Source organism: Sus scrofa, chromosome 6, assembly GCF_000003025.6.
Source record: "Sus scrofa isolate TJ Tabasco breed Duroc chromosome 6, Sscrofa11.1, whole genome shotgun sequence".
Taxonomy (NCBI): Eukaryota; Metazoa; Chordata; class Mammalia; order Artiodactyla; family Suidae; genus Sus; species Sus scrofa.
This window is the reverse complement of record NC_010448.4, coordinates 4,806,418-4,826,177: the sequence shown is the minus strand read 5'-3', so window position 1 is coordinate 4,826,177 and position 19,760 is coordinate 4,806,418. Positions and strand designations below refer to the sequence as shown.

General features: G+C 44.2%; 1 protein-coding gene across 1 annotated transcript in view; it reads left to right on the top strand.

The window, feature by feature from the left end:
• CDH13 (cadherin 13, H-cadherin (heart)) overlaps nucleotides 1-16,426 on the top strand; it is a 1,022,437-nt gene extending 1,006,011 nt beyond the window's left edge. Inside the window, 3 exon segments of the mRNA NM_001109945.1 lie at nucleotides 6,689-6,922; nucleotides 9,385-9,603; nucleotides 16,419-16,426. Of these exon segments, the coding sequence (NP_001103415.1) occupies nucleotides 6,689-6,922; nucleotides 9,385-9,603; nucleotides 16,419-16,426 (461 nt within the window).

Here is a 19,760-nt window from a genome sequence, read left to right as displayed (position 1 = left end):
GATCATTCTTTACCCTTTCTACCAACGCTTCGTGCCAGCCACAAGCGCCAAAGTACCTGAGCTTTGTGCGCTGCAGCCTGACACAGATGGTGGATGTGCTTGACCAGCAATCATTCCACTCCCTTTCTGGAGCACCCAGAGCGCACACAGCATGGGAACACTATGTCTCCTGGGCCACAGCCTGCAAACAGGTGACACAGCAATGCTACAGTGCCTTGGACGAGTTAACCTTGCTGAGCCCCAGTTTCTGCTTCTGGAGGAAAACTAGACGGTAGAACCCCACAGGCTCAAAACAGCGACCTATCTGCTTTGCTTGGACTTTTCCTACTCTGGCTAATATAATAGCAGGTATTCATTTTCTCTCCATAAAGCCTCACCTTCCTTAGTTATGGGATCTTGCTTCTCTTAGAAAATGCACAGCTCTGCCCCCACTAAACACAAAAGTCCAAGCGTCAAATACCGAACCAGCAGACCGAGGGTTTGGCCAGGCCAGCTGGTGTTGAGGACAAGACACCCACTTGACCGTCTCACAAGGAAGTTATTACCACCCAAGTGGAAAAATGCAGCTTAAATTGTCTCGGTTCAAAATCAAGCAGCAGATCAATTTGGTCCTTTCGTGATCATGTGATGTGTGAGGTACTGTAAGCTGTGAGTGCTCAGGAAGAATGATGAAGCCAGAAATGGGAACAGGCAGTGGTCCAGGGCACCAGCTTCATGACGTCAGAGCAGCTCTGTGGTCTTAAAGCACAGTCATCTCGTTGGAACAAATTCAGGCATTCAGATCCTGGAAAGAAAGTGATGACCACGTCAAGCCATTGGGTGGCAACATGAGAGCTCAAAGCAAAATGAATGACCCGCCAAGATGTGAAGGCTGTGGGGAGAAGAGAGGGAGAGAGGTCATTTAAGGGGGAGTTTCAGGTGGGGGAAGATGAAGAAGTTCTCGAGATGGGGTTGGTGATGGTTGCAGAATGCCAATGTATTTAATGCCATTGAATGGTACGCTTAAAAATGGTTAAAATGGTGAATGTTATGAATATTTTACCATAAAGTAGAGAAGATAAAAGATACAAAAAATAATAATAATGCTGATAATAACCCCAAACCATGATGTAGGAATTTTAGTTTGCTTTTGTGGTTGTAATGAGAGCCCAGAAGAATCAAGCTGCACCGTGCAAATTCGGACAGAGGAAGCAAAGGTTAACACATGCTCTAGAGAAAGAGGCCTGAGATTGATGAAGCCCTTCCTCAACCTCTCTAGGCATCCGCCTCGCAACACCTAAACCCAAGATGCCACAGGTCCACAGCTCTGGCCTTGCCCAGAGCCCAGGCTGTACTTCCGGTGACGGCAGACCCCTCAGTGTGAATGGAAGTGTGTTTCCTTGGAGGCAGAACCATGACCTTCATCACATTCCCAAAGGGGAACCCACCTCCCATTCAATTTAAGACCCACTGACAGAGACAGTTCCTCTCTCAGGGGCCCTTGCATCTCCTGATGTTTTAAAGACAGAAGCCCTTGCAGACACGGGCAATGCCTCCACAGGTTAGGACTTCCTCTCATTCCTACTGTGGCTGTGGGCTCTGCTGAGGAGCTGCCAGGAAGAGGAAGTGCATCCAGCTCCACATCCTGCAAGTTTTGCTCAAATTGAGGCTTTTTGCCTATTGTAATAGAAAATCCACAAAGGGAAGCTCCCTGGTGGCTCAGTGGGTTAAAGATCCGGTGTTGTCACTGCAGTGGCTTGGGGGGCTGCTGTGGCTCAGGTTCAATCCCTGTCCCAGGAATTTCCACATGCCTCAGACACAGCCAAGAGAAAGAAAAAAAAAATCCACAGAGAGGGGTGAATTCCAGTGGTGCTTTGGTTCTGATGTCTGGTCATGCAGAGTGGCCCCTTGGCTGCTGGGGGTTGCCGATGGAAAGAGGGAGAGGAGGGTGAGGGGTTTTGGCTGAGTGCGGAGAACACTTAGAAGGTTCAGTATTTCCTGGGGCCCCAGAACTATTGGAGCCAAAAGGGCTTATGAAGAGCCATTACATTTTGAATTACATTTCAATTTTGGATAGTGATGTTTCCCCTGTGCATTAACTGGGAGAGGCTTTCCCTGGGGATCTTGAGAATCCAGTCTTCACTTTCTCAATGAAAAAAAAAGAAAACAAGCACACTTGACTTGACTTCAGAAAAAGACATCACCAGCCTGGCCTGGGAATGACACATGGGAAATTGAAGACAGTAGTGTAATTAAGTTCACAAAAGGCCGATTCTTATGGCCATATTTCAAATACTTATAATGCCTTCTCATCCATTCCACCAAATGACTTCATAGTATATTCAGAGTGAAAAAAAAAATATATATATATGTAATGGATTCCTCTGAGATACTCAACTAGTTCAACCAAATGACTAAAGCTGACAGTGAAAGACCAACTTCAAAGTAATTATGCATTTCCTTTGAGTTCCTGGGCTAAAACAAGAACTCTTAGAAATAGCCATCCTTCTGACAATTAATTACGCTTATGTTCCTTTTTTAGCAGAGTCTTATTTGAATGTTTACTCTGGAACCATCTTTGGGTGCTGATCTATTAAAATTTCCACCAGCCCCACTACAGAGTTCTCATAGCGTCATGAATCCATGAATAGCTTCCTTCAAGCTAGTGTCTTCCCTAATAATGGAAAACACTCCCCCCAAAATTCACCAGTAACATTCTCCTTGTAAAATCCCATAACCTCCCTTTACTCCTGATCCTCCTGATCGCTGCCTCCTTCTCCAACTCACCTCCCCCACATCTTCTGTAAACTACCTCCTGCTCTTTAAATTAAAGAAAAGTATTAGGGTAGGTTGACTTACAGTGTTGCGTTAGTTTCAGGTGTAGAGCAAAGTGAATCAATTATATGTACACACATATCCATTCCTTTTCAGACACTGTGGTTATATAGTAAATAGAACAGTGCTTTTTGCACAGCATTGAGTAGTTTTCCCTGTGCTCTACAGTAAGTCCTTGTGAACTTAGCTATTTTATATATGATGGTATGTGTATATTCATCCTAACCTCCTAATTTATTCCTCCCCACATTCCCCCTTTGGTGACCTTAAGTTTGGTTTCAAAATCTTGGAGTCTGTTTCTGTTTTGTGAATCTGCTTTTAGGGGTTTCCTAGGTCCCCACTCCTCTGTCATTCTGCACTTTCAGTTTTTGAGGAACGTAATTTGCTAGAAAGGTTTTGAAAGCATCTTTGTTGACAGCTCCCCAATCGCTAATTTGGCTCTGGCATTTCTCCCAAGCTCTTCTTGGGAATGCACTGATTTGAGGGGCTTTTAGTACCATGAAAGCTCAGTTCATTCGAAGCTCTGTTGGTCGTCTTCCTTCTCCCCACCACCTTCTGCTTTTCTTCCAGCAGCCTCGTCTGAGTGCATCATCACCCAAAAAGACATTCCTTTCCTGTTCAAACTGCCTGTTGTGACTCAGTCTTTTGCTGGTCTTCTTGCCGCCAGTGCCCAGCATCTTCTGTCCATACCATTATGTGTTTCTACAAATCCATCAGATCAGATGGTTCCACTGCCTTTCTGGAAACCTCTGATGGCTTTGTGAGTCTGGAGAATCGGTGCAAACAACTAGTCTGACAGTCACGGTCACCATCCCCAGCCAAACTGCCATCTCCAGCCTCGTCCTCGGGCCATCCTTCTGTGCGCCATGCTGTACACACAGCTGCCCAGTGGTGCCTGATGACAGCACGTCCACAAGGGCCAGGAGGGAAGGCCATAGCCACAGACAGTTCGAACGTTGACAGAACTCTTGGGAGCCTCCTGGCACTGAGGCTGGTGAGGCACAGTGACAGTCCATTCCCTGCACACCTCCTGTTGTCCCCTGGGAGGCTGGCACAGACAATGTCTCATCGCCCTCCTGCTTCTGAAAAGGGCCCAGGCTTCCTGCCCACTCTCTTTGGCTGCAGCTACAACTATAAAACTGCTGAAAAGCAGCTTGAGTTTGGCTCCCCAGCAACAGGGCATCCCTTCATTCATTCATTTTGGCATCGTCTGCACAAGGACCACCTCTGCCTACTCACTCTTTCAGTGTCTCTGTGACTAACAAACTGCATGAATCTACAAAGGGCTCTATCAGATCTTGCTGCCCTTGCCCTTGGCACCTGTACTCTGAGCTCAGACACTCACCCCTCTTTCAACCGGCATGTGGTTCACAACTTTAAACTTAAGGAGCATTTCAAGAAATAAATGTAATACCAGATAAAATAAAATTAAGCTTGGAAATCTGGGTAAGTGCAGACAAGATGGGGCAGGGCAGGAGGAGGGGAGAGCCAGACATTAGCTTAGCCCTAGTATTCAAGATTAGAATACCATCATTTCAGAGGCACATCAAATCCCTTTTGGAACAAAGCAAATCCATGCATTTACTATGTGTGGCTTGCAAATTTGGCTCGAACTTTTCTCTCAGAAAATTAGAAACTATTAATGAATGGTTTTTCCCGAGAGCAAAACCTCTAATGCATAGATGATTAAAAAAGAATGTAGAGGAAATTAAATAAAGACACACTAAGTCTCATTAAGATTAAACACCCTTTTCTTTAAGTGAAAGATTTTATCGCATAGGTGATTATAAGGACATCTTAAAATAACATTCCCTAAAAATGAAAAACATTTCAGGAAGTGGCTGAAATACTGAAAAAATAAGGCCTTGAAAATAAGGCCTAAAGGGAGTTCCCATTGTGGTTCAGCAGATTAAGGACCCAATGTTGTCTCTCTGAGGATGTGGGTTCAATCCCTGGCCTCTCTCAGTGGGTTAAGGATCCAGCATTGCCATGAGCTGTGGTGTAATTCACCCATTCAGCTCAGTTCCAACGCTGCCATGACTGGCGTAGGCTGGCAGCTGCAGCTCTGATTTGACCCCTAGCTTGGGAACGTCCATATGCTACAGGTGTGGTCATAAAAAGAAAAAAGAAAAAGAAGTAAGTCCCAAGGATTATATGATGGTTTGCTTCAACTGCTTCAGGAGTCAGTGATTTCATTTCTCATAACTAATTTGCCTTAATTTTTTTTGCAGAGAATTGTTGTGTTTGTGTTTGATGAGAACATTAATTTTATCTCTATTGAGGATTTTTTTAAATTTTTATTGAAATATAGTTGAATTACAATGTTGTGTTTGTTTTAGTATACAGCAATGATTCACTTATTCTTTTCTAGATATTTTTATTATAGGGTATTACAAGATACTGAGTATAGTTCCCTGCTCTATACAGAAGGTTATCTGTTACATATGTTATATATAGCTGGTTATCTATTATATACACAATAATGTGTATATTTTAATCTGAACCTCCTAATTTATCCATCCCCCACCATTTCCCCTTTGGTAACTATCTCCTGTGAATTTTAACTTGAACTCATTCCTGATGTTTGATACACTGGTTAAAAACAATTCAGGAAAGCATCCTGCCTCGTACTGACTTTTCCTGCCATCCTTCATGTGTCATTCCAAGATTTCTTCAGGAGTCATTCCAAGTTTTCTATCCATACTACAGCGCCTTGCAAAAGCACCATGTAAATAAAGTAATAAAACTTTATTGTTAAAAAATAATAAAATAATAATAACCCGCCTTTCTGAATCTGTCCCGTGCTCCAGGCCAGCCGTGCCACCCCCCAGGGACATCATCAGCCATCCCAGGCCCTTCATCATCCGCAAAAGAAAACCCTGGAGTAGGTCTTCCCGTCTTAGCCTCGCAGTCAGTAGAGAGCTATTCCATATGGAACGAGGTCTTTTCTCAGGGACTCTCCAGCCTCCCAGCATCACCAACATGCAAATAGTTGGCTATTTAGTGGAAGGTTTAATTCCATAAACAAGAACATTCTTGGAGCGACTTTCAATATGTGGCTATAACTCGTGTATTTAAAGCTTAGCATTCTAAAGGTGAAGCCTGAAGAACTTTAGTCAGAAATCTTACATATGATAAATGGCTTTTTTACATGTGTGTGCCTTTTTAGGGCCATACCTGTGGCACATGGAAGGTCCCAGGCTAGGGGTTGAATCGGAGCTACAGCTGCCAGCCACAGCAACACCAGACCTGAGCCGAGTCTGTGACCTACACCACAGCTCACAGCAACACAAGATCCTTAACCCACTGAGCAAGCCCAGGGAGCCCTCATGGATACTAGTCAGTTTCATTACTGCTGAGCCGTGTGGGAATTCCCAATAAAAGGCTTTTTTTTTTTTTTTTTTTTTTTTTTGGATTCTACGTATAAGTGATATCATAGGATATTTTTCTTTCTCTGTCTGGCGTACTTCACTTAGTATGATAATCTAAATGCAGTATTACTCCTGGACATATATCCAGAGAAAACCATAATTCAAAAAGATACATGCACCCCAATGTTCATTGCAGCACCATTCACAATAGCCAAGACATGGAAACAACCTAAATGTCTCTCGACAGATGAATGAATGAAGATGTGGTATATATACACAGTGGAATATTTCTCAGCCACAAACAAAAAAGAATGAAATAATGCCATTTGCAGCAACATGGATGGACCTAGAAATGGTACTAAAGGCTTTTTAAATCACTGAACTTGGATCTGTTTGAAACCTGGACGACAGTAAAGGCATCCAGCACATTAGGAAAAGGTACCATGGACAGCTCCTGCTGCTCTGCGCCTCCTGTGCTAATATCTCCCCCCCTTTCCCTGTAGGCAACCCTCCTGCTACTGGCACTGGGACTTTGCTGATAACCCTGGAAGATGTCAATGACAACGCGCCCTTCATTTACCCTACGGTAGCAGAGGTCTGCGATGACGCCAAAAACCTCAGCGTGGTCATCTTGGGAGCGTCAGATAAGGATCTTCACCCAAACACAGATCCTTTCAAATTTGAAATCCACAAACAAACTGTTCCTGATAAAGTCTGGAAGATCTCCAAGATCAACAGTAAGTCTGCCTAACCTTCTGTGGTTATTCTTCCGCTTTGAAATCTAGTTTCCCTGGCTTGGTTTTTGTTCCCACACTGTTTCTCCTCTGTGTTCTCCTGCATCCTCTTGGGATTTATTCTGAGTTATTCACACATGACAGATACTGACCATTTTTCCAACAACACGTGAATAAAATTTGTATAAATATTGCATGTCAGCCCCTTCGAAATGCAGATATGAAGGTTTTCTCTTTTGCTTCCTCTCTCAGCGTTTCTATACTGTACACTGTGTACTGTACACTCTCTCCTTTACCTCAGCCTTCACAACCTGGGGGTCTGGGCTCAGCTGCCCCTCCTCTCCCAGATGACTGTGTTAGCATTAATTCTCACCAGCATTTGGAGATTGTCCACTCTACACTCGCTTTCATAAGAGAAGCACAAGGAAAAGACTCTTCCAAAAGTCTTAACCTCTAATCCTCCATTTTCCATTTTATCCTGCAGATCTCAGAATTGACTTTGTCTTTCAAATGACCTTGGCTTTGACTTTTGACATTGATATCCTCTCCCACCTGTCCTCATTTATGAAACTTGCAGGCAATGTCCCTTTCTTCCAGTCCTTCCACATGGACCCGTGGCATTTAAAACTTGGCCCAACATTTATCATCTGCCGTATTAAGACCGACACATCCAAGTACTGAATTATGAAGTATCCCTGTATCTCAACACCTCCCCCACCTCCCTCCCCACCATCAGTACGAACTCACTGCTGAGATCACCTTGCCTTGCAATAAAGCCCCAAACCAGACTTCACACATTTGTTACATACACTTGGCCATCAAGTGTGAATTTATTCTGGGATTGACCCAGTCAGGGCTGGGCTCCCTCTTTCTGATTTCAGTGCTAGAGTTTTTGAGACCAATGGGGAATTACCCATTTCATTAAGTTTTGAATGTATTGCACATCTGTACATAAAATTTTCTATTAAAAAATCTCATATGTTATTGGTACAGCCTTATCTCATATCTCATTTTATTAGTGCTTTCTCTTATTATTGATTCTGTTTGCCTGTTTGTCTATTGTATTGCTTTTTAAAGAATGAATTCTGTTACACTGATTATTTTTAATTAAAACAGCCCTTCTCTTGTTTGAGGGGTTAGTGTTTTATTTGCTAGTTCGTGTGGCTGTAGCTGATTTGAATAATCATCCCTGGTTCTTTCCAGCTGGAAATTTCTCATTTGAGAGTTTCTCCTCTACTTGAGGGAGATTAGCGAATGTTTCTAGCATTAACCTGCCATCCATATTGCTTATTTCTGTTGCTGTCACCTTCTGGTTAGGATAATGCTTCATCTGTTTTTGTTTTCGCATCATCATACTCACTTCCCTCCTGGTTTTATTTATGTAGACAAGATGCCTCCTAAATTCTTTTTCCTGTCCAGAATCTTTTCTGAATACTTAGCATTGTTTATGCCTAGAAAGGAGCAATTTTCAAAAAAAAACAAATCCCGGAGTTCCCTAGTGGTTCAGGGGCTTAAAGATCCAGTGTTCTCCCTTCTGTGGCTTGGGTTGGTGCTGTGGCACAAGTTCAGTCACTGGCTTGGAAACTTCTGCATGCCCTTGGGCATGGTAACAATAAATAAATAAAACTTAATTTGAAATAAATTCAAATAATTTTTTAAAATCCCTGCTCATCTAAGAGACTGAAAAGAAAATAGCCCAAGGCTAAGAACAGTGGCCAGGTGGCCTGGCCACTTCTGAGCACTGCCCATTGGCCTGGGTAATGGCAGATAATCCCACCAAACATGGGCTTAAAGAGCTAATCTCCATGCTGGATCGTGCTCTGCATTCCCCCCAATTCTAGGGGTTTGGGCCGAGGCCTCCCCATGGCAACAGGGGGCCTGCTCACATCAAGGGTGAGTGGACTTTTGTTGTTGTTCCAAGAGTGTATGTTGATTATTTGAATTTGGATTTGTGTATTAAAATGCTCTAAGATAAAATTTTTCTTTTTTTCAGCTTTATTGACTTAAAATTGACAAATAAGAATTGGATGTATTTATGACATATAATAGGAGGATTTGAGAGTGGTTGTTCACATTATTTCTTCGAGATGTTTAAGGTGATCTTTGTGAAGGTGGCCTGATAGCCTAATGTTTGCAGGGAGGAGTCATCAATCATCTTTACAAAAGTGGGTCCCCTTGCACCTGACTATAATTGCCCTGCGCCACAGAGCTCCTTGATGATGGAAACGTTTCATCTGGGGCTGTCTGGTGTGGCTGCCACCAGCCAGGTGTGGTTGCCAGGCACTCAAGAGTAGCTACTTCAGCTGAAGAACTGAATTTGAATTTATATTGGATGTTAATGGATTTAAATTCAAACATCCTCCCAGTTAAATGAATGTTTTGTGTGGGTTTAGTCTCCCAAAGTCCTCTTTCGTCTGGAACACTCTAACCCTCTCTCATGAAGACCCGCCCCCTTGTCTTCATAGATACGCATGCCCTGGTGAGCCTTCTTCAAAATCTGAACAAAGCCAACTACCATCTGCCCATCATGGTGACAGATTCAGGGAAACCACCCATGACGAACATCACAGACCTCAGGGTACAAGTGTGTTCCTGCAAGAATTCCAAAGTGGACTGCAACGCAGCGGGGGCCCCGCACTTCAGCACGACCGCAGTCCTGCTCCTGTCCCTCTTCAGCTTAGCTCGTAAGTTGACCAAAGCCCAGTGCGTGCACAGTACAAAAACAACTTCACCAGAGCCATTGTTTTCTCATATGTCTTTCCCCAAAAATCTATCCAAGAGGAAACATTCATTTTTTAGTTTCTGTCTGTATAACAGAGAGTGTTACCTGTAAAACCGCTCCAACTAATGTGGAAAGGCACCTTCACATCCCCCTGCCCCCCCCCGCCCCCCGCCGTCTGAGGAACTGTGCAGAGGCCCTCAATGCTGTCCCACAGACCCGGTGGTGAGAAAACTTCCTGCAGATGCCCTTGAACTTGCGCTCATACACATGTGCCCAGATGGGTTAACTGGTCTACCGGAGTGCTCTTTCTCTCTGCCCTGTGCAGAATAGTCTTTAGCGAAGTTAAAGTAGACACCGTACCTTTTTAAGAAGAGTCATGAGGAGTTCCCGTCGTGGCGCAGTGGTTAACGAATCCGACTAGGAACCATGAGGTTGCGGGTTCGGTCCCTGCCCTTGCTCAGTGGGTTAAGGATCTGGCGTTGCCGTGAGCTGTGGTGTAGGTTGCAGACGTGGCTCGGATCCCGCGTTGCTGTGGCTCTGGCGTAGGCCAGTGGCTACAGCTCCGATTCGACCCCTAGCCTGGGAACCTCCATATGCTGCGGGAGCAGCCCAAAGAAATAGCAAAAAGGCAAAAAAAAAAAAAAAAAAGAAGAAGAGTCATGAGAATGGATGGATGGAGGGTGAGGCTGCAGGAAAAGAGATAAATGCATAATGCACACATCCTTTTCCCTGACTGGTAGTAATGACTCTGACATAATGAAGATTTTAAACAAGTGAATTATGCCGAGTAATATCGATGTGAGTGTAAGATGAATAGATATGTGTATCAAATACTTCCCATTTATGGAAGACTAGTCCAGTTTTAACCTTAGCAGTTATTCACATATAGTTAATGTCATTCGAAAGCCTTCCGGGCCTCTGTAGTTACCTTTTGAGAAGGTTATTAGTGTAGCTGTGAATTAGGAGGTTGAGAAACCGATGATTAGAAAATAAAGAAGAGAAGCTATTATATCCTAGTGACAGTGGTGAATGGAGTCAACAGGAAACCACACATTCCAACGTCAGACCCTCAACCCCCTGTGCTGAGCCAGCAACCTGGGAGTAGAACCAAAGAGGAGACTCTGGAATGAGAAGTGTCTCCTTGAGTGGACGGGTGGATGGATGAGTGGATGGGAGAGAATGTGGAAAGGAGGGAGGGAAGAAGGAAGGAAGGAGGGAGGGAGAAAATATATATTTACTCTTTTCATCTTTCTTTTTTTCTTTCTTCTTCCTTCCTTTTTCTTTAAGAAATAAAATAGTACAGCTGAAACTGAAATCCCCCGTGTTCCTCTCCCTAGTTTCATTCTCTGTTCTCTCTCTCCAGAGACAATGGGTATCATGAGCCAGCGTGTGTGTGGATGTTGTTTTATATTCTTCATACCCGCCGCCCCCCACACACACCACATGCAGCTCTACTTTGTGCAGTTGGCCAGACTTGATATAGTCCATATGTATTGAGCCTGGTGTTCTGCACCCCTTTTTCCCTTCCTCCCCGCATGCACATCCAAGCTCCCTCTGTGTTGCTAAAGTTCAGGGGTCAGCAAGCTCTTTCCATCGAGGGCCAGGCAGGAAATATTTGGGGCTCTGTGGGCCACATCAGGTCTCTGTCCCATCTTCTTTTCTATGGCTTTGTTGTTTCCATCCTCTGTCTTTTACCACCCTTGAAACGTGTGAAAGCCATTCTGCACTCGAGAGCCATACAAATGCACTATGGCCACCAGCCAGTGACCCCTGGGCTGGTAAATAAAGTGAAGTGACCACTGTGACTGCTAGAGAGCATCCGTCATGTGAATGCGGTGCAGCCTCTTCCCCTGTCGGCAGGCCCGTGGGGATTATTTACAGTGTCCTGCTATGACCAACTCCATTGCAGCAGCCCTGTGGAATCTGTTTTCCACCAGCTTCTCCAGAAAGGAGGGTGCAGGAGGCCTCTGTCACCTACAGCAACATAGATGGAGCTTGGATGTGTAATGTGGAGAAGAAAAAGAGCTGCAGAGCCTCAGGCTCAGTGCGAGCAGGGGCCGGTGGAACCTTCGTTCATCAAGAGTCAGGCTTTGATGTCCTGTAATTGCGTTTATAGAGGGAGCTGTGTGAGTGGCTACTCAAGGACCTTCTCTGTATGTGTACACACACAGGCCTACATGGACACACACAGCATTTTTATTTCTGTACAATCACCCAGGAAGGACTGCCCCCGGTTGATCCAGACTCTGCTATATGTGAGTTCCACTGGGTCCCAGAACCTGGACCCAGGGCTGAGCCCGCTGTTTGTCTAGCGCTCACTTGAGAAGCCATCTAACTAGACCACCAGGGAGTTTTTTAAATGGAGACTTCCTACTGCTGATTGTTGAATTACAGATTCCCAAGCCCAAGCATCCTTTGGAACCAGCATCCCAGACGACAGTGGCCTCCTGCATCCTCCTACAGGCAGATGTGAAAAGCTGCATGTTTTTACACAGTATTTTTTGTGATTATACACACGTCTGCTACTCCAAATCCACATTAAATATTAGGAAGATGTAGTGTACCTGTTTAGATGAAAAGGAATATAAATTGCCATGGCAGCATTTGCTTCCTACCAGCAAGGGATTTTCTTGGGTCCCCTACTCTGGAGACCCCTGACCTTGCAGACACCCGTAGTGAGCGTGTTCCCATAAATGGCTCATCCTCATATTTTCCATCTGAGCTCTTGGGTCTCACTTAATCCAGGACAGAACTGCCTGATAACTCCCAAAAAACTCATGCCCATTTTACACTCAACATAGCATCATGGAGAAAAGACATGCATTCGGTGTCTGAGATAGCAGCCATGCCCTTTGCTCTCCCCCACAGAGGGAGCCACGTGGTTATCCCACCACCGTAGGGGAGGGCGCCCAGAGGTCAGGCCAAAATCACCCTCAGAAAGGAGCCCTGAATCCCCCTACACAACTGGACAGGTCCTCGGTGGACCTTCCCAGGTTTTGCTCCACAAGACAGGTAATTTCAGCCCCCAGAACCATTAAGAAAGGGGCCGCCAGCCACCTGTTTGACTTCCAGACAAACCACAGTCTGGCCCCACATCAAAGGCAGAAGATTATTTAAGATTGTTCATTTGAACATCAGAGACGCCTGCCAAATATAGTGGTTCTTGTTCTACTGTAGAGCTAGCCCAGATGTGCTTCCTAACAGAAGACGACTAACTAATAAGTGGGTGAGAAACTGAGTGAGAGCAGGAATAAGTAACCACGGGTGTCCGAAAGCTCAGACTTTCCCCCGGGAGCAAAGTCAAAGTGGCTGACCCACCCGTGCAGCTCTTAAGGTGACAGTGGTCAGAGGGCACACAGAAATGAGCCTAAAACATGAATCAAGGTTGGGTTGGGGAGAGGGGGTCCTAAAAGCAGTAAACTAAATTGTCAAGTGCAAAGGTAGGACAACTGTCCACTCAGCCACTGTCCTCGAATGAGTCTCAGGCTCTGGTAGAAACTGTTTGATGTTTCTTTAAAGCAAGAGTTGGCAACCTACAGCCCAGGGGCCAGCCAAGGCTCACTTCCCATTTTTAAGATTTGATTGGAACACAGCAGGTTCATCTATTTACAGGCTGCCTGTGGATGCTTTCTGCCACTACCTCACAAAGAGCTGGGGAGTTCCTGCTGTGGCACAGTGGTTAATGATCTAGCTTGTCTCTGTGGAGGTGCTGGTTCCAGCCCCAGCACAGCGGGTTAAGGATCCAGTGTTGCTATAGCTGTGGTGTAGGTCACAGCTCCAGCCCAGATCCACTCCCTGGCCTGGGAACTTCCCTATGCTGTGGGAGGGGCCAAAAAAGAAAAAAAAATTAAACGAAAAAAGAGTGGAGTAGTTGCCACTGAGACCCTATGGCCTGAAAAGCCAGAAATATTTACTGTCTGGCTCTTGGCAGAAGTGGCTCAATGGCCTCTTTAAAAGCTTTGTTCATGAAACTTCAGTGATCACATCATCCAATGTGGGAAGAGAAAGTGGGTTTTCCTCAAATAATGCCTCAATCCAGGCAGCCCAGCATTAACCAACACCCTGTATTCTGTGGTCTTTCTCTCTTGCCTTCATTGCCCTGGTGGTTTTATGCCACTCAGTAAATGAGACACTGATGCTCAGAAAGGTCCTGGGGTGAGTAAGCAGTGAGGGTGGCCTCCCTTGTGGAAAAAGATAATAAAAACATTTCAGTTTATTGTGATACCATAGGTGGCCTTATTGCGGCTGAGCGTTGAACTGAGAGGGCTACCCTTCCTTCTTTGACATCTAAAAGTAAAGGAAATGAAACTAATGACGTTGAAAGCAATTACAAACGTAAATGAAATTATTTTGACTGCCAATTTTGTTGTTCCAATTACGTGTCGATGACCTTGAGGGGGTGCAGAATGCTCCCCCAGGACCCTCCCAGTGAAGCAAGCTGGCGCCTCCCTCAGGGTTTCTATAGAGCTCTGTGTGGTGTGACCGGGCAAGTTCAGGGAAGGATATGGCGCTGAAACCTTTTTGAACATTGTTTTAGGCCTAATTAATCAGCCACAGCAAGAATATAAAAGGACAGATCAGGGGAGCCATTTTAACAGGTACCAAAATTAAATGTCTCTACACTGGACAGGAGGGGGCGTTGCATCGTAACCTCGATCACAGTGACGAAGTTTTAAGAGGTGACCACGAGGAGCAAAAAACAGCCACTGAAAATGCTTTTCTTTCTAATTCCTTTTCTTAACGTAGTATTTGCACTCCACAAAATGTACCTATTTTAAGTGTACAGTTTGATGGATTTTGGTAAGAGTATACCACTGTATGGCCACACCACAAAGACCTGGCTCCTTGTTTTCCCTCTGCTGTTAAATCCTCCCCCCAGCCCAGGCTCTCATCGATCAGCTTTCTCTGACAAACTTCATGCCTCGTCTAGAATTTTCTGTAAATGGAATCACGCAGTCCATTATTATAGAGTCCATTTATGGAGTGTATCAATATTTTGTTCCTTTTTATTGTGAAATGAGTTATGGGCAGAGACAGGGCCAGGGTAGAGCAGGGTGTCCTCTGCCTGCAGACAGAGCTGGTCCCTCCAAGTGGTACAACTGCATGGGCTATGAGAGTGGACCTCCAACCTTCCAGGCCTTTCTATGTGCCATGCACATGCACAGCTGAGAACATGGCATGATCATGGCCTACTTCGTGTAATCAACTCCGCAGTCCCAGGAGATAATGTTATGGTCTAAATTGACTTAAACAGGGATTGGGGACTTTTAAATGTCGTAGCTCTTATTCACCCAAAAAATTTTTGTATATTTCTCAATGCCCAAAGTGATTATTTTAAGTTATTGGTACCACACTAGAAAATATTTTGAAATATAATTAGTGATGCCATTTAATATAGTCTTTGCCAGTCTTTCTGCCAATAGGGGTGGATCTGAAGGATGTAGTTTACTGCAGCCCAAATACCCAAAGAGTTTAAGGTGATGGTAGCAAGAGCAATAAAATATTCTACTAAAAAAAAAAGAAGAAGAAAAAAAGGAAATCAATTGTGTTCAGAAAACTCCTAACCACAAAGAAATTCACTACAAAGGTCCCTAGGTGGGCAAAATAAAAACTTGCATCTGAATTAACATATGAATTTCCATGGCCCTTTCTTTAAAATAGCTTTTACCCTTAAGCCTCTCAATATCATCTTATTTATACTTGAGTCACATTACAAAGACTTTTTTCTGGAAGTTAGAGCTGTTGCTCTAAATTTTCCAAACAGGTATAAAATGACTGCTTTAAATTCTCAAGTCAACAGGGTGCAGTGAAGGTAGGTCAGTTTTACATAGTAATCTTCGCCTCAACAGATGTAGAGTGAAAAGCCCTAAGCTTTTGAGAATAACCCATTATTCTGTAATCAGTTCATTCCAGAATGAGCTACACTTCCATCGTGGGTTGACCTTTTACACACTTTTATTTCTTTGACTCTAACAGGAGTTTTTAGTGGTACCATTTCCCTGCACAAATCCAAGATATAATAATAATTAAGCACAACTGGCAGAGAACCGAGCTACTTCCATTCACCCTATCACCAGGCAGATCAGAGTCCCTGGGCTGGTGTAAAACCTAGAGAATAAACACAGTCTGGCAACCTCAGTCAACTTTGATGAGACACTGGGGGCCACGAGGATGCAGGAAGGGGCCAAAACCAAACTCAGACAGCCTCTGGAAGCTGGAAACCAAAGGTGTGGCTACACTCTCAGAGCTTCCAAAAGAAGACCCTTGACTTTAGTCCCGCAAGACTTCTGACCTCCAGAAGAGTGTGCTTGTGGTCATTTGTTACAGCAGCCGTCAGAAACTTATACCCCTTCCCTAGAGAACCACGGATTACTATCTTGCTCTTCTCTGTGCCAAAAAAAAAAAAAAATACACACACACACACATCTGGGATGGTCATTAATTTCTAAGCTACCAATTCAGCTTAAAATAGCCAAACTCTTGGCTTATTGCAGGAGCTAGGGCTCAATGCAGAGTGGTAATGGCCACAGTTGGTCTGCGATGAGATATTTGGCATTCGCCTTTTCAGGGCAGTCCAGCTTTTTAATACACAAAGCCGCAGAATGATTCACTCTCCCTTCAAATGCTATGCTTAAGAAAAAAAAATTCCCCCAAGGTAGTGTGATATTTATAAATGCATTTATTATACGTTATCAGTCATTTATCTAGTATTTAGCTAAAATGTTTTGAATTGACTTGTTATATTCCTTGACTTGACTCTGGATCTCTTCCATTCAGGTCTGTGAGAACTCCTGACATCTGAAGCTTGACTACCAAGTTTCCATAGCAACAGGAAAAAGAGGAAAAAAAATCCAAATCTGAAGATTGCAGTTTACAGATCTCGAACTTCACAACTAGGCCTCAATTGTTCCAGATTTTCGTTTTCTTTGCAATTTCACTTAGTCTATACTTTACCATTTTGACAGCATCTTCCTTTCTCCTTTGATTAATGGAATCCTCTGAATTTTCCCTGAGTGTTTAAAGATCATGGCATATAACTTGACCTCCTGAGAGCAGGAACAAAGACTCCTTTTTCTGATGTGTTGCCATGTTGCTAGTCCGCGCTCCGCACATCCAGTTTTGTCAGTGGGTTAGTATTTGTATATGTGTGCGTATCTGTATGTGTATATACCCAGTATTTATAGACAGACTCTATGGGAGAAGCTTGGTTTTGACATGTCATCCTTCCTTGAGAGGTTAAGCAAACAAGTAGAAGCTACGGCAGCTGATCCCTCCAGGGCCTCAGCATCATGCTCAGCACGAGCGCAGAACACAGACCTGACACTTCTCACCGACCCATTCTGTCTGAGCCCTGCCACCACCAGCCAGGCAGGTCCGCAGAGGCGGAGCCCCGAGACAGAGCCCTTTCTCTTTAGAGCGAGGACCTGTTTTTCACTGCCATCCTCTGCCTTGATCCCGGTGAGGGGCAGAGCTGGGCATTTTACCATCAAATGCATGGGCATCCGTCTGCATTTGTACGTGTCCGAATCCACAGTCCCAGTGGGTTTTCTGAGGATGCAGATGGTGATAGAGCATCTGGCCCTCCTCGGTATGTGTACAGCCAATGGCATCGTGGAGATCAAACGTGCTTTTGAAGAGGTCACCAGGTACCATGTGTATACACATATAGGCCCACGTGAATAGACATACATTTATGCACAGCCACGCCTTTGTTTCATATATACATGCCTACAATAGAGTAAATACAGGTAGTTTTAAAAGCTCCCTTTTGTGTGAACCAACGACCATCGTTTGCAAAGCTGAAAATAAAAGATGTTCGTTATTGGATGCCAAGTACTCGATTTTGATTCTGTGAGCTTGAAGAGGCAGGCGAATGCTCGTACCAAAATGATCTTCTTGTCGCTAAGCTGTAAATGAACCATCAAAGCTCACACCAAAATTTCCTATCAGATCAAACTAGTGACAGCCTGCGGCTTTTTCTTAGAGCTCGCCACGACCTAGGGTAAGGTAAGTGTCTTAGCATATTTTAATGCAGTTGCTTACTAAAGGTTTTAACCACACGCGCGCACATGCGGGCGCACACGCTTTCTTATGCAATCTCTGTTTGCACCTGTGCTTTTCAGTTCACGTTCTGTAGGAAATAGAAGTCATATGTTGTCTATATTGTAGTGAAATTACGCAGATAGAGTTCCATATATTGTATTTGTTTCGATGGTAAATCTTTTTGGAGCATATAGAATGCAGAGATTTTTTTGTTTCCATTAAAATAAATGGATATTGGTGGTTACAACTGCTGGACAGTAGCTTTCTCTGATTTCTATGTTGTGTCGAATGTCACTGATGCTGGGTCTTACCCAGTGCAAGTTCACGTTCTTGGTTGGCCATGGACGTCCCCTGGTATCTCCTGTTTGGCAGGTGAGTCTGTAAAGCCAGAAGCCCCCACGTGCACGGAGCAGGCTCTGGGGCAAGGGGTCCAAGCCTGCCCAGTCACACTTTACCGGATTCCTCTCCTGGCTTTATAGACTGCAGCCTGTGTCTCCATGGTGGACCTCGCTCCCCTCTTCCCTCAAGGCAGGGAGAGGGTCACCTGGACCACATCCGGGAGCATCCTCAGGCGGCCAGGTGGTCCAGGTGGAGCTAACTAACCATCAGAAAGCTCATCCTCCCTCCTGACCCGGGGCCTTCCTCGGGGAGGACACAGGCACTGAATCACCCCTCTGTTTAAGCACACAAGTGTTAGGCTTGCCCTTTTCTCTCAAGCTGGCAGCTTAACTTAGCGTAGAAGGCAGAGAACTCCGAGTAGAGGGCATCCTTTGTCAACAAGCAGAATATGCCTTCATTTTCCCCTGTTTAAGTATACTCCCTGTCCCCAGAGCGCTTATCAGGGCAGAGAGCTTTCTATCACGTTGTTCTGTCTAATCCCCTCAACAACAATGAAATAGACCAATTCTTAGTAGCCAAAGTGGTAGTGTTTCCTGAATGATAGGATGCTTTCTAACTTGCAGGAATACATTTATTATGGTGTCCTGGAAACAAAGGTAGACTCCAAAGATTATTTCATAATTATCAATGCATTTTATTTTAGCCCAAGTTGTTGGGGGAAAAAAAAGTCAAAATAAGAGCCAGAAATTGCTCTTCCTGATGACTAAGCAAGCACAAGATTGAGGATTTTACTTTCATCGAACAGTCACGCCTTCTTCATTCTTTTGATTAGTGCATTACCCACCTTAGTTCATTAAAAATTACATTTTCTCCCCCTTTTACATATGATAAATTAATTATTTCAGATGATTTGTTTTAACAAGCCTCTGCAAATATTTTCTAATTTCAATGAAAGTTAACTTGAACACTGCCAGGTCTCTCCCAACAGGCATCACTTCAGGTAGGTAGACTTGCTGACTCTTGGCCAACACCTGCCAATCTGAACATCCTCACAAAATAAATCCAGCTAAATTTCATGGTAGGTATCAAGTAAGACTCTGATCCATGGAATTCCTGTTGTGGCACCGTGGGAATGAATCTGACTAGGAACCATGAAGTTGCGAGTTCAATCCCTGACCTCACTCAGTGGGTTGAGGATTTGGCATTGCCACGAGCTGTGGTGCAGGTCGCAGATGCGGCTCGGATCCTGTGTTGCTCTGGCTGTGGTGTAGGCAAGCAGCTGTAGCTCCAATTCAATCCCTAGCCTGGGAGCTTCTATATGCCATGGGTGTGGCTCTAAAAAGCCAAAAAAAAAGGACTCTGATTCTTAAGAAACATTTTTCAGAAATTTTGAGAACACTCAGATTTTGATATTTTCAACCATCTGATACATGGAATAACCATCTACCATTGAACTCTTGAAGTCAAGCAGATTGCATTTTATCCAGAATAAATATATTGGGTCTTGATCTTAAGATGCAGCAGCTAAAAAAACGTTACCAAGGCTGTGTGTGATGCTGGGTTTAGTGCAGCGGTACCTGTACACAAGCTATCCAGGTGATTCCAAAGAGAAGGAGCTATGGTTCTCCTGGTGTGTATGAACAGGGTACAGAAACACACTTAACACAACATTGTAAATCAACTGTACTTTAATAAAAAATATGTATATACCTAAAAAGAACCGTATTTTTCTAAAAT